This window comes from Globicephala melas, chromosome 5 (assembly GCF_963455315.2).
Source record: "Globicephala melas chromosome 5, mGloMel1.2, whole genome shotgun sequence".
Taxonomy (NCBI): Eukaryota; Metazoa; Chordata; class Mammalia; order Artiodactyla; family Delphinidae; genus Globicephala; species Globicephala melas.
Window position 1 is genome coordinate 107,738,369 of NC_083318.1, and position 15,155 is coordinate 107,753,523.

At 40.8% G+C, this 15,155-nt stretch overlaps 1 protein-coding gene and 1 pseudogene across 18 annotated transcripts in view; one reads left to right on the forward strand and one right to left on the reverse strand.

Moving 5' to 3' along the window:
* The window catches only part of TRIM2 (tripartite motif containing 2), a 171,152-nt gene that overhangs the window by 45,711 nt on the left and 110,286 nt on the right, over positions 1-15,155 (reverse strand). For 16 of the 18 annotated variants that reach the window (XM_060299674.1, XM_060299673.1, XM_060299678.1 and 13 more), the window contains 2 exons: positions 10,385-10,569; positions 5,441-5,678 (listed from right to left, as the gene is read on the reverse strand). In XM_060299674.1, coding sequence (XP_060155657.1) covers positions 5,441-5,678; positions 10,385-10,518 — 372 coding nt within the window. In that variant the 5' untranslated portion in view covers positions 10,519-10,569. The remainder of the gene's footprint in view (positions 1-5,440; positions 5,679-10,384; positions 10,570-15,155) is intronic. The other 2 variants (XM_060299683.1, XM_060299684.1) reach the window with 1 other exon arrangement.
* On the forward strand, positions 13,351-13,449 carry LOC115864529 (U6 spliceosomal RNA; annotated as a pseudogene).

A 15,155-nucleotide genomic window follows, 5' to 3' on the forward strand; every position in this document is an offset into this window, starting at 1 on the left:
ACCTGGGTAGTTGTCCCTGGTTCTGTATCTTGCATGTTTCTTGGGAAGTAAAGGCCCTGAAATCATTTTGAAGCGTCTACAACTAGTCATTCTCTAATGCTTGTGCTCAGGTTCTGACAGCTTTGACTCAAGCTGAGACTTCATTGTGGGAGGTGAGCAACTCAGTTGAACTCATCCATCTTGGGTGAGAGGACACTGGTGCTCCCAAGGGTGGGTGGGCCAGAGCCCAGGATGAGCTTGTTGTTGTTGACAGGTAGTCACCATTTGTGTTCATTAGAAGAGGAGATGGCAGGACCATATGCATAATAACGTGCTGAAAAGGATGGTCAGGGCCTTGCAGCCACCACCACCACCACCCACCCACCCACCCCTGGCCAGGATTCTGGAAGTGGGGGCTGATTAGTGGCAGGGCATTCTTAATGAGGATCTCTCCTTTGCACCTCTTAACATCCTTGTTAGAAAGGCACCTAAGCCAGCAACAACAGGGCTTAAGGATCATTTGTGTTCTGGGACTTTGAGGCATGAGCTCAAATGTCTGCTTAAGTGCAAAGAACCTCTTAAATCACTAACCATTATTCCCATTTTTCTTTGTATTTGAACAATGCATCCATGGCAGTTTAATTAGAAGACAGATAGTGTCACAGCACTTAAAGTAAATGACAGGCGTTCATCCACATGTGCTAATCAGCACCAGGCAGTTTATGAGGGCAACATCCTGCTTCATTGTTAATTACCTGATTTTATTGAATCATTTGAATTGTTTTTAAAGATTTACCCATGGCAATTAACCGCAGCCATTTATCTGTAATATTGCATGCATTTGCCTTGAATATGCAGAACTCCTACAATCTATGGTGGAACAATAGAATGATTCAAGACACGCAGTAAATTTCCCAAGGCCTCTTGCTAGTTTATACGTTTTATGATTCCAAAGACTCATAATGACCCAGCATAGAAAAAGTGCTCAAAACACACTTTAAATAGCTTCATTCACCTCCAGGAGGATCCAATTCTTTAGAGTTAACTTTTAATGTGATTTGATGTGATATGTTTGGTAGAGAAACAGGGAACGTTTCAACCTAAAGGCTTCTTTACCTTTGCTGGAATTAGCATCTCTGTGACTGTTTCTCCTTAGCAGCCTATGGCATCCAAGGGTCTCTATTCCTCAGGCATTCTCAGGAAATACATCTTTAGGAATCCTTTGTGAAGCTTAACATTTATTTTCTCCTATGATTATTAACTGTTTATAGATCTCCTGTGAATTTTTCAAGTTCTAGGCTCATTTTCTTTTGTGATATCCAGTATTTTTCTTAGTAAGTAAGTGCTCTTACACGGTAAAATTTTGCTGGGGTATTTTATTTTATTTATTTATTTATTTAAAAAAATATTTATTTATTTTGGCTGCGCCGTGTCTTCCTTGAAGCACGCGGGATCTTTGCGGAATGCGGACTCTTAGTTTCGGTATTCACAGGGGATCTAGTTTCCCGATCAGGGATCGAACCCGGGTCCCCTACATTGGGAGAGCGAAGTCCCACCCACTGGACCACCAAGGAAGTCCCTGCTCAGGTATTTTAAATAAGAATTTTACAGCTACTTTCATAAACTGAATGATTCATAGTTTTCTTCTTGTTCTGTCTTCACTAGATTTTGGTGTCAGAGTTAATGAGTATATCATAGGTGAATTTGGTAGCTTCCTATCTTTTCTTATGATTCAGAATAAATACTATGAATCATATCTGTTTTACACAGGTTTGAAGGCATTCAGTTTTAAATGAACTTTCACCAGTTTTCTTCAAGATTATAGGTCTATTTGGGTTTTCTTGATCATTTGTAGTTTCCTAGATAATCATCCACTTCATTCGAACTTTCACTATATTAGCCTTTAGCACAGAGAATTGATCTACTAATTTTAAAATCTTCTTTTTATCTATACAGATATCTCTTTATTCGTCCCAATTTGATTTATTTATGTTTACCCTTTGGTGCTTTATCAGATGTCAGATTATTTCATTAATTAAAAAAAATTCAGCTCTTGGATTTATTCATCAACACAATTGTTTCATTATTTTCAAACTCTCCAAGGTTATCTTTACTATTTTCTTTTTTTCGTGTGCCATATATTTATTTTAATGTTCTTTTCCTAACTTCTTGAAATGAACTCTTTTTAAATAAAATACTTAAACATATGAAATTTCCTGAGTATAGATAATGACTTTATCTTATACATTTAATAGATAAAGCTTACACTTTCAACATTTTGTAAGTAGTCCAATTTTGCTATTTTTTCTTTGATTAAATAATTATAAACTTTTAAAAAAGATTTGGGGTTTCTTCTGTAACATATGTTACTAGTGTAATTTTATTGCATTGTGGTGCAGGAACTTGGTCTACACAATGGAAAAATACAGTGATTTTTTAAAAATTACCTATTATATGATCAATTTGAATGGCTCAAATTCTCACAATCTTAATAGCTTAGTTGAACAGATTTTAGTATATGCCTTTTTATTAGTGGGAGGCAGATTCTCAAGTGAAAGAATACTCCTTTCTCTGAAATTCATCCTTCCTTCTCCAAGTCCATTGATGCTTTTCTTGTTCTACCCCTTATCATCTCGCATTTGGACAACTCAATACTAAACTCAATTGGTGGTGCAGCCTCCAGTCTCTGCTACGCTATTCCTCCACAATGCCATTAACATACCCATCTCCTGTTTAAAAGGTTTTAATGCTCCTCCACTGCTTATGGAATTTAGGTCAAACCTTTCCTCAATGACATTCTTAGCTCGTCACAATTTCTCCCCTCTATCTTTCTAGACTCATCCTGTATTCTCCAGCCCACCTATGCTCCCATCACCACTGGGGCATCTCCATGCTCTAGCTGTGCTGAGCTGCAAGCTCATTCCTGAATTCCACGACACTCTTGCCTTTACTTATTGATGTAATCTTTTCAGTTGCCATTATTTCTCATTCCACACGATTGTCCTTTACACCCCAAATTTGGACCAGTGTCTATAGTAGATCTCCTAAAGTTTCTAAAACTTTACTCCTCTATCAAGTCAGATGTCCAGAGAGCCCTACCTGGACTACTCTTGAAGGGGACTCAGGTACCTGATGGAAATGCCTTCCCAGACTAGTATTTAGAATGTGAGCCCCAGAGGGAGACAGCCTTAGCATTCACTAAGAGCCAGTGTGAGAAGCGGTCATAAGAGGGCACGCTTTAAAGTTCCTTTTGCAAAACTTACATGGTAACTCTCCCTTGGAGTACAGTGTGCAGAAAATCTACAGTTATCAATAGCCTGGTGTGCTTTCGATTAAATAATTAAGGATATGTAATCCACGATGTCTCTCTTGTTTTGGCTAGCAAAACGCTCAGGATGCTGTTTCCTCCTGGTCTAGCTTTCATGATGTGTCAACTAGCTGTGTTACTTAAACTGTTCAAGTCTCAGTTTCTTTATCTATAAAATGAAGGTAACCAGTACCAATTTACACAGAGTGGTGTGTGAGAAGCCTAGCATGGTGTCTGGCCATTTGTTTAAAAATATGTACTACTGACTTCTGAGAGACTGAATATAAAAATGCACACGGATCATACAAAAATAAAACTCTGACCCACAACTTGCCCAAGAAACCAACCCCCTTATCCACAATGAAACAAACCAGGAAGCCAGCCTGCTATAAGTCAGGCTGCAATCTCTGTTAACAATCCAAAAAGCTAAACAATAACTTCTGTACCAATTGACCCCAAATGGCTAGGACTTGATAATTAACAGCGTCTATAATTTTTGTCCCTCTTCCGACTTAGGACCAACCAGAGAAAGCCAAATCTGCACCCCTAAGCAGTCACGTAGGAGTCCCCCTTCTAATTAGTTGGCCCCCAGCTTCCCCATGCCAACCACTCCCAATCAGGGCACAGCTGGAGCCTCCCCTTTTTTCCACTACAGAGCTTTCCCAGCTCCTCTGCCTGACTTTGAGTCTCTGACAAAACACAAGTGATGGTCTGACTCCTTGTTACAGCAAGTGCTGAGTAAATAGCCTTTGCTATTCCTCATTTGGTTGGTCTCTGTTTATATGTACACTTCCATGTGTAAGATGCTGTGCTGAGTGCTAGGGGTATAATGATGAACATGGTCCCTCCCTCTTGGAGCTCACTTTCTACAAGGAAAGCCAGCAGATACACAGCTGGAGGCAGGCAGAACACGGCAAATGTCATGAAGGGAATGAAGACATGGTATGATGGTGGGAAACCGGGTGTCAGAGGCGTTCTGCCCTAGAGAGTGAGCTAGAGAGGACTGCCTGGTGTAGAAATTTGACATGGAGGATGAGAATGAGCTGGCCACATAAATAGGGAACGAAGAGCGTTCCAGGCACGAGGAACAGACAGCAGCCAGGGCCCAAGGTGGGAAACCACTTGGCAAGTTCGAGGAGGCCAGTGAGGCTGCAGCACAGTGGGTCTATGAGAGGTAGACCAACAGTTATTAGTTACGGCTAATAATTATTGCTTTGCCCTAGGAACCTCATGTTACTTCAGTGGTTTGATTATAGCAGTTTCAAACACTTTTGAAGTGGCCACTACATAAAGAAAAAAATGAAATAAGCCATTAATTAGAAATCATGTTAATAGCTAATATTTATAGAGAGCTTACAGTATGCTTTCTATGACTAAAATATTTAATTCTCCAAATAATCCTGTATGGGAGACTGTTATTACTTTCTTTCTGCAGATGAGGAAGCGAGACAGAGAATTGAGTACATTTTCCAAAGCTGACACAGGAAACGAGTTTGAGGAGCAGGATTTGAATCAGGCAGTCTGACTCCAAAGCTGGCAGTGAGCTGCTATGCAATGCTGCCTCTTCAGGCTACACAGCTGCCGTGAATCCATCGTTTGATGGTACACACCGGTCCTCCAGAGTGTATGATGGTTACTGTGTTTGCTGGCAGCAGGAAGTATGTTTGGGATCTACAGGCTATATAATCTCTGATCAGGGATTCACATAACTTCAGAGTATTTATGATTAAGGAATAGGGTCTAATGGAGCATGAGGAAAATTTCCCTCACAAGAAAAATAAAACACTGTAAATAACATTTTAATAATCATTCTCACTTTGCAGAACTTATCTACAATTAAATCTTTCTCCATAATTTATTACACAGATGTTTGTGGGTCAAAGTATGCCCAGCTTACAAACAGTTGTCGGTTTGCTCTCCTGGGGAAACCAATTTGTGCTAAGTCGGCACAATGAAGACTGATCTTATTATTTAAATAAATTGGGTCAGAGAAAGGAAGCAGGCAAAATAGTCTGAGGACAGGTAAAAAGTGTTTTCAATCACTCATTTTCCAGGTGGAGTTCTGTTTCAGTGTATATACCCTCTGATTGACCAAAGCCTCCCCAAATCGAGCAGCCCCTCGGCCCAGGCAGTGCCTGCCATCCGCTCACTTACATTCCCATCGTGGTTTGGGCAAGAGAGAGGCTTCCCCGCAGCCACAGCGGTGACTGTCTCCAGGATGGAGGACTCCTCAGCATTGCTGCCTGGAGTTCGCTGCAGCACGTCCATCAGGTTTGTGATGAAGAAGTTGTTCTGGAGCGCGGCCACCCCCTTCTCGGGCAGGATGGAGGTCTGGCGGCACACGGGGCAGGAGAGGGTTAGACTGTGGGCGGGAATGTAGTTCTGCAGGCACCTGTCGCAGAAACAGAAGCGGGGCGGTCAGCACAGTGGGGCTCCTGCAGGGGCTACCAGACAGGGTCTCGGTGACTACAGGGCTACTTTGCATAACTTCCGTTGTGGTCTCCTTCACTAGGAAAAGATTAGTTCTGAAGTCAATAGGTCACCTCACATTGCACCAGTCAACTGATCAGATAATCTCATTGACTTTGGTACTGTTTCCTCGAGCTTTGCCACACAGGCAAAGTGTGGTCCACAGGTGCGCATCACTGGCCTCAACGGGGAGCTTGGAAGAAACGCAGACTCGCAGGACCCACTCCAGGCCTGATGAATCAGATTCCCAGGCGATGTGTATGCACATTTAAGATTGAGAAGCACTGATACCTAGTATGGCGTTCACGAATTTGTGGACTTTTACACAAATTGGAAGAAACATGTCACAATTTTTCTGTTAGCGCTGAAACTCTTTTTACATACAAAATCATAAGCAGATTTCAGATGTTAAAAACACATCGAAGTGGAAATGTTTGTTTGAAACAGGGACGGGACACCCAGAGTCCCACCAACACCATCTCTTCTTAAGAGCCTCTCCTTAAGAGCCATCAACTTAATTCATTTAATTAGCGACATGTATGGCTGATACAGTTGACCCTTGCACAACGCGCAAGTTAGGGGCGCCGACCCTTGGTGCAGTGGAAAATCCGAAGATCCCCGTATAACTCAGAGCCAGCCCTCCAGTTACCCAGTTCCTCCACATCCGGGGTTCTACACCTGCAGATTCAACCAACCACAGATCTTGTCATCCTGTAATACTGACTACTGAAAAGAATCCGCATATGAGTAAACCCATGCAGTTCAAACCTATGTTGTTCGGGGGTCAACTTTACTTCCAGTAATCCTGTGATCACTTTTAAATGTATGAGGAAAGACAGGCAGAGAGAGGGTAAGTTACTTGCCCAAGGGACTTAGGCCGTCAGAGGCAGAGTGGTTGCTCAAACGCAGGCAATTTGGCACCAGAATCTAAGCTCGACATCACTACAACGTTTCCCAGTTTCTCCAACGAATTTGAAAACCTCTGATTTCGCCCCATTTCTCTTATTTTGCAGATGGGGAAACTGACATCAAGGAGGTTAAATGACCTTCCCTATGCCACACAGTAGATCGCACTGAATCAATACCAGAGAGGAAACAGCTTTTGCTAAGGTCACTCACTAGCAACATCTAAATCTAATACACATTTTTTGATTCTGTCATTCATCAAGCTTGAGCACTGCCTCCCCACCCCTCCTTTTTATGAAACTTTATCTTTCCTTGGTTTCCGATACCACACTCACCTCGTTCTCCTTCTGCCTGCTCTCTTTTCTACTGAGTCAATATAGTTTGGAGTTAATCAAGGCTTATCGTAAGCCCTCTTCTTTCCCTGGGGTATTATATTATAATGCACGATAAGCATAACACTCTCATATTTATGTTTCTTCCCACGGATGCCTCCTCTGAGCCCCATAACTGTACACCAACTGCTCTCTTGACATCTCCTCTTAGAGGTCTCACAGGTCCTAAAACTCAACATGTTCAAAACCAAACCCACGATATTCCTGCACGCTGTGTCCACCCATCAGTGAACTGCACCTCCATCCCTTCATCTAAGCAAACCAGAAGTATGAGTCGTTCTAAAAACAGTAATTCCCATACTGGTCTTCACTGTCCACATGCAACCCATCACCAAAGCCTGGAAATTCCTCAGTATGGTTCCAGCCTCCCCAGGTCTCTTCATCTGTATGAAGACACCCTTGCTTAGATGTCTGCAGTCGCCCTGCCCCTGGTATAATGCCATCCACCTTGTAGCCCCCTCACCCTTCTCCATACTGCAACCAGAGTGACCTTTTCCAAATGCAAAGCCGACCACTTAAATCTCCTCCCCCTCACATCTAAGATGAAACCCTTCCATGGCTTCCACTGTTCTTAGAATGAAGACAAGGATCCACGTGTGGTAATACGGATTACCCACCTATATGATCTGGACCTATTTATTTTCTGTCTTTTCCCCTCATCTGCTGCACATTTGGGCCTATCTAAGTTCTTCCAAAGTGTTATATTCCCTTTCACTCTATACTTTTGCACATACCTGAAATTCTTTTCTTCTGCTCACTCCCCTTTGCTAAATTAATTTTTCCTCCTCCTTGGGATTTCTGCCTATTCATCACTTCTGCAGGGAAGCCTTCCCCGATTAGAGCAAATTCCCCTATTACGTGGTTGCCTGTGTACTTCTGGTATATGGCCCTTGTCACTGGTTTAATCTCATTAATCTGAGTGAGTAGGTGTTTAATAACTGGCTCCTGCACTTGGCTGGAAGCTTCATAAGGCCAGGGACTGTGTCTGTGTCCTCCAAGCCCCACTGATGGCATTTTAGAACAAATGAGAGTAAGAGAGCGGCTGTCCACTGAGCAGCCGGTGTTTGTGCCCAGCAGGAGATGGAGGTAAGGGGTCCTGGGTCTCTCTGTGACAAGCTGTGAAGTTTTGTCTCCACATAAACCAAATTTTCCCATCTTAGGGAAAGTTGCCAGCACCTTCCAAAGGAAATCAGTTCAATGTGCACGATGCTAAAACAATTTCAACACATAGCATTCCCTAGGGACTGGCCATGGTGGGATCCGGAAAATCTCCAGCAGTAGCTACTGGATGGGGAGTGGAAGTGGCGTGGGCTAGACCTAATTGAGAGGGCAGGAGGCCAACCCCAGGCAGCCCGGAAGGGCTGCTTCTCACCTGCAAGAGCAAGGAAACGGGAGCCAAAAACAGCCTGACGAGACACTGAACACTGGGGAATGGGGCCGCCCTGCTAAGCTCAAGCTTAGCTCTCAGCGTCATGTATAAAGAGTGCCCAGCTATGTCGACTGCTTCCTCTCAAGTAATGCCCTTACCACGTGAGCCCAGGGACCCATGGACAGTTAAAGCTGGTGGTCATGCTTTAGCTACATCCATTGAGTGAGGGGGGAAAAAATCACTCTCCATTTCGCCATTTTGGAATATGAATTTTAAAGTACTTAAGCCAAGGTATAAAATTATGAATAAAGTACAAAGTATCAGTGCCCTATATACCACCACTTAAAACAAACAAAAAACTGTACACACACGCACACACACACACAACCCCACAACAACCCAAAACAAAGAAAGGAAAACAAACAAAACACCACAACCACCAGTAACAAATCCACCTTCTCCATCCATCCATCACCACCAAAGATGTAGTTATTCTGCTGCAGTTGAGACCTTCCAAGGTAAATCAACTCAAAGAACGTTCAATGAGATAACAAATGTACCTTAAACTGGATGGTAAATATAATTACCATTGATTTGAAGTCATCGGAAATACCAATTTCCTGTTCTATGATAGGAGGTAAAAAGTTTTAACTATGTATTAATTAATAAATGAAAATGTACTTAATAAACTGCTATAAAACATAATTAACGTATTTGTCTTTAAGAAAAATATGTAAACTTACTAGGGAAATACTAAAATTAGACCACAGATAAACTAATTACCAACAACATTTTTTTTTTTTTTTTTTGCAGTACGCGGGCCTCTCACTCTTGTGGCCTCTCCCGTTGCAGAGCACAGGCTCCGGACGCGCAGGCTCAGAGGCCATGGCTCACGGGCCCAGCCGCTCCGCGGCATGTGGGATCTTCCCGGACCGGGGCACGAACCCGTGTCCCCTGCATCAGCAAGGCGGACCCTCAACCACTGCGCCACCAGGGAAGCCCCCAATAACATTTTTTAATGCTTAATTGCTGATGGGGTAAGTTGAGCGAGAAGGTAAAAATATGTTTTGAAGACTGATTAATGTAAAAAACTATTCAAGAAATTTTTTAAAAAGAAGTGTTTTCAAAAATAAATAAATTTTTAAAAATAATAATAAAAATAATTTTAGTTTACAAAAAAAAAAAGAAGTGTGTTTTCATATGTAGCAAACTGTATATTCAGGTAATTTATAATCATTTAATGTATATAGTTTTTTTTCTTTATCCGAAACATCATAATGTTCAAATATGCCATTAGTGTGTGTCTTCTGAAATACCTGTGGAAGAAAGCCCCCTCTTTTCAACTAAGCCCTCATATATGTAGGTATTTTACCTGATTTGTTATATGGGAGAAAATGATAGGGTTTTTTTTTTAAGATTTTTTTGATGTGGACCATTTTTTAAAGTCTTTATTGAATTTGTTACGATATTGCTTCTGTTTTATGTTTGGTTTTTTGGCCACAAGGCATGTGGGATCTTAGCTCCCCAACCAGGGATCGAACCGGCACCCCCTGCATTGGAAGACCAAGTCTTAACCAATGGACAGCCAGGAAAGTCCTGAAAATGATAGCTTTTTAATTGGCCATCACCAAAAATCCACCATGAGGGATCTATGGTTGGCAAAAACTGTTTCACAAAGAACAATGGGAAAATTTTAAAATTTTTTGAATCTTAAAATATTTAATGTTCCATCTCCTGTGGAAATAAATCAGTAGCTATTGGATTGCTTTCTCCCGCTTATAATAGTTCTTTGAAATAAAGTACATTCTTGGCAACTCATGATTGCGTTTCTAGATGTCTATCAGAAGGACAAAAGATTTATTGTCTCCCATAGGTAACTGTAGAATTCCGGAAAGAACCCCTTGGCAGGTTGTAGGAGGTCAGTCTGTGAAACCCCCTTCTCTGAGCACAGAGGAGGCTTACCTCTCGCAGAAAGTGTGCAGACAGGGGAGAACCTTGGGATTCTTGTACCTTTCCAGGCATATACTGCAAATCAGAAACTGCTTGTCAATCTGGCGCACCACAGGACTTGGGATGTTGGTGGCTTCACTTGCCATCCTAGACCACTGACATGGGGGGCCGGCTGTCTTTGACCCTGCACGCTGCCGCTGTCAGACAGAAAAACCAAAACGGAAAAACATATAATAATCTGCAAATGCAAATCAATCATTGGTTTATTCGCTAGAGGCATTGTGTTATGAATACAGGTAGAATTCCATGTTGTGACCTTGACATGGCTATAACCAATCCTCATCGCTATAGAGGGTGTACAGTGAGGGGCCTATTTGTAGATCAATAAAGTAATCACAGCTTCAGCATGCAAAGAAAACAAATTAGAAGGTATGTTGTACAGAGAGGTAGCTTGCTGGGAGACTCACAGATATAGAGAACAAACTAGTGGTTACCAGTTGGGGCAGAAGGGCTATAGAGGTGGGGGAGTGAGAGGTACAAACTACCGGGGTTGAGACAGGCTCAAGGATGTGTTGTACAACATGGGGAATAGAGCCAATATTTTGAAATAACTAAATGGAAAGTAACCTTTAAAAATTGTATTAAAAATTAAATTACTGCAAGAAACAAAGGAGAGGTAGCTTGCTGGGTTTCAAAGTGGGGGCAGCTGAAGGGATAAATACTTACATAGTCCTGCCTGTTCATGCCTCCAGCCATGACTGTATCTGAATATATATATATATATATATATATATATATATATAGTCTTATTATAGTCTATATTAAATAGAATAGTCTTACTAGGATAGAATGTGTTTTCCCAACTATTATACTTGAAGGGGGTCAAAATATGCCACTCCCAAATAAGCCACTTTGATATAAGGATTATTTTGAGCTGAAGGTGATTGAGAAGCAGCAGATGAGGAAGAGCCCTCTCCCTCTGCCATCTGCCTAAAAGCAGGACACACATTTCCCATTTGTAAAGGTGCCCCACTCTCCCATACCAGGAAGAGAAGAAGACTCTTAATCACCAGAGAGGAGTATGCATAACAAACCTTACTAAACCACCCTTATCTACCATACATATACTGGCCCCCTTCCCACAATTTACTGCCCCTTGGAGTCCAAACTCCCTTTTCCTTTGTCTAGTCAATTCTCCATAATCTGTGGTCTTGGGTCTAATGGCCTCTTCTTTTCCGTAAAGAAAAGTAAATGTAAATTTTAAAATAGTAAAATATAAAATGTAAAATTTAAATTTAAAATGTAAAATTTAAAATAGTAAATCAATGAAGTTTAATAAATATAATATATATAAAATTTAAAATGTAAAATTTAAAATAGTAAATTTAAAATAGTAAATCAATGAAGTTTAATAAAATATATATTTTATTTTGGAAAAATGAAATATCAATAAAATGTGTATACCTTTTTCTCCTGATATCTGTCTTTTGCCAGTTTAATTCACAGGCTTCAGTTACAGAACTGAAGTGTATAGAAGAAAAGTGTTTCCTTCCCTACATACTGTTAATATCCAGGAATGAAATAATTAGAATTTTTCATTAAAAACTTTGTATGGGGTTCAGAGTATTTTCTTCAGAACTAAAATGTGTTTGCCATGGAATGGGGACAAAAGCTAGAGGTAGTCTCTATTATTTTAAGAAATGTCTGTTGGTATTTGCGTGTGGGTGTCTTGAGGGCCTGGTGAGTGACTTAATTCAGAGGAGGTTTCAAAATGTGAAACGTCAGGCCAGAAAATGAGAATTGGAAGAGGGTAACAGAGAAAGCAGAGGGCTTATGAAAGAATAAGGGAGGGAAAAACTACAACATAAAACATAGCTCCATTTATCACCTTAAAGAATTTCTGGCTTGTATCCCAAAGGGGTGAACCAAAGCTGAGCTAAAACTCACTACCTAATTTTCTAAATATTTTGCAAGGTGTCCACAGCCTCTTAATTCCCAATGGAAATGCTCTTTCCAAAAAAACAGTAGTTAAGGTTCAATATGACCCTAGGCAGGAAGTAGTATTATTCCCATTCTATAGATTTTTTAAAACCGAGGCTCAGTTAGGAAGTTTGCCAGAATGCAAAACCCATGACATTTTCACCCCTTAAACAACCACAATCCTTGACCTTGGGTTTTCAGAAAGCTGTGCTATGGAAGCTTGGTTTACATATAACATTTTAACTTGGCCTGGGACCTGTGTTTACAGAAACAACAATTCCACATTTTCTAAAGAAAACACTCTTTTCCAAATATAAATGATGGTCTTCTTTCTCCCCCACCAAATCACCAACTTCTAAAAAAGCATGTCAACTTTTCTCCAGAAAATTCTGCTATTTACACATATTGGAGTATAGTTACAAACATGACACACCCCTTTTTCCAACTCTGTGCCTTCTAGGTAAGTTCTCTAAAGAGCACGATTAATAAACAGATCAAGCTTGCAAAAGCACCTGCTGTACAAGAGTGTCACGTTCAATCGGAACTCCATGCATTAGTTAAACAGCGTAGGTGTGACATACCTAATTAGCCAGCATTATCTGCTGACTCTCATAGACTGTCTTCCTAAAGAACCAGAGTAGAGAATGATACCCACTGATTGGATTAAATGCAGCTCTTCTCTCAGGAGCTCAAAATGTTGGCACATTGTCTGCTTTTCTTTAACTGCATCCCTAAGACATCAGCATAGGGAAGGAATGGATTTGTCTGGCTTTAAGATAAGGAAACCTAAGCTGAGGGTTTAAATGACTTGCCCAAGGTCATCCAGTAAAATCAGTGAATCAGAAAGCTCGGATTTCAAGATTTCTGCCTTATCTGATAAGCTCATGTTACCTAATCTTAAGCAAGTTTAACACTTTCCTGGCGCGTGCGTGCGTGTGTGTATGTGTGTGTGTGTGTGTGTGTGTGTGTGTGTGTGTGTGTGACATAAAAATTGTAAAGTGCTCACTTCAGCAGCACTAATACTGGAACGATACAGAGGATTGGTTTGGTCCCTGAGCAAGGATGACACATCAATTTGTGAAGCGTTCCATATTTTTTTAAAAAAAATCATATTAAACTTTTCAGTTAAAATCAGTTAAAAAGAATTTTATTTTGAATAGCTTTTGAAAATGTTCTTTTAACCCTTCAAAATAATCAGTCATGTGGAGTATTGAAACAAGCAGGGAGAAAACATCATATTGGATTTTACTTTTTTTTTTAACCTTGAATTTTGGATTTTTGGCAAGGAAAAAACATTTGTTTTAATCAAATGATATATGTTGACTAAATGAAATTTCCTGAGCTGACATTTTTATTCTCCAAAGTGGAAATAAAAGACATTTCATTCTAATTTTCACTCTAATTTCATGATAATTATTGTAGTGGGTGAGAGTAAGTCTTTGTTAGTATTGTTAATTTATATGGTAAATTAAATTTACTCATTAGCAGTAATTTAAAATTATGACAATATTACAACCTTTCACAAGTGACCTGTTGAAGACATCTGGATTTCAGGACTCCCAGAATCAACACAAAAGGTTTCCAACCCCCAAAGAGCCCCAAACCAAGATTTTGCCAGGATAAGGATGGTTCCCTGAATATAACTGGACACCCACAGTAGAAAGGAATTTGACTACTCCTGAAGGGAAAATAGAGGCACGGGGCATGCTCAGAAGCACTGTGGGAAGCCTTCTATCCAACGGAATATGCCACAAGGAATGTACACGAAATATCCGACAGCTTTTCATCACAGTGTTTGGGCACACCACAGTTTCTGGTCTCCTTTGATTAGAAAAGCTGTAAATACTTATCTATACTCTTGGCTGTTCTCCTTTCCCCATCTTGGTTTCTGAACTGTCAAAGATCCTTCTTACTCACATAACCAGCAGAAATAAGTGTATGATGATAGAGATCAGAATATAGAACTGCTCTTCTGGAGATCTGCAAAACTAATTCCTAGAGAGAAACACATGAAAACACACCTGGCCGGACTTTGTCTCTGAAGGAGCCAAAATGCTTTCGGATGCAGGAACTAGTACCAGACACGTTGACAAAAGGCCAATAGAAAGGAAATGATACAGAAGCGAAGGCAGGAAGAGCCATTTTAAAACTACACAAATAGCCAACATTAGTGTAATATTGACATGAACCAGCTATGAGAGCTCTTGTGTGGGGAGACCAGCTGAGGTTCCTTGTCGGCGGAAAACCAACAATGCTGCTTACAGAGGGGTTCACTCTCCTCTCCAGCTCTTTGCTTAACATCACTTGACCATTCTCATCTGACCATTCTGTTTCTAACTGAAACTTGCCCCTATCTCCTAGCACTTGCTACCACCCCCATCACCGCTCTGTTTCTCTCCATAGCACTGGTCTCTCTCCAATTCAGTGTGCAACGTATTTATTTGGCATATTGTCTCCCCTCCGCCCACCAGGATGTAAAATTCATGAGGGCAGGGATTTTTATCTGATTGCTCTGCAGAAGTCTCAGCACCTAGAACTATGCCTGGTACATAGTAGACACATTTTTTTTTTTTCAAATGGACTGAACAAATGAGGTATAACATGGGAACAGACTCGGTCCCAGTAGCAGAAAAGAGCAGCACTTGCTGATCTCATGTGAACATTTTCACTTGACGTCAGACATTACCTGCCTTCCTAAGCGATAGTCTAATGCTTAGCAACATAATCCGTGATCCAGAGGGTAAATATTTAGTGACGTATTTCAACACACTCACAAATGCAGGAAAAGAAATTGAGAACTATT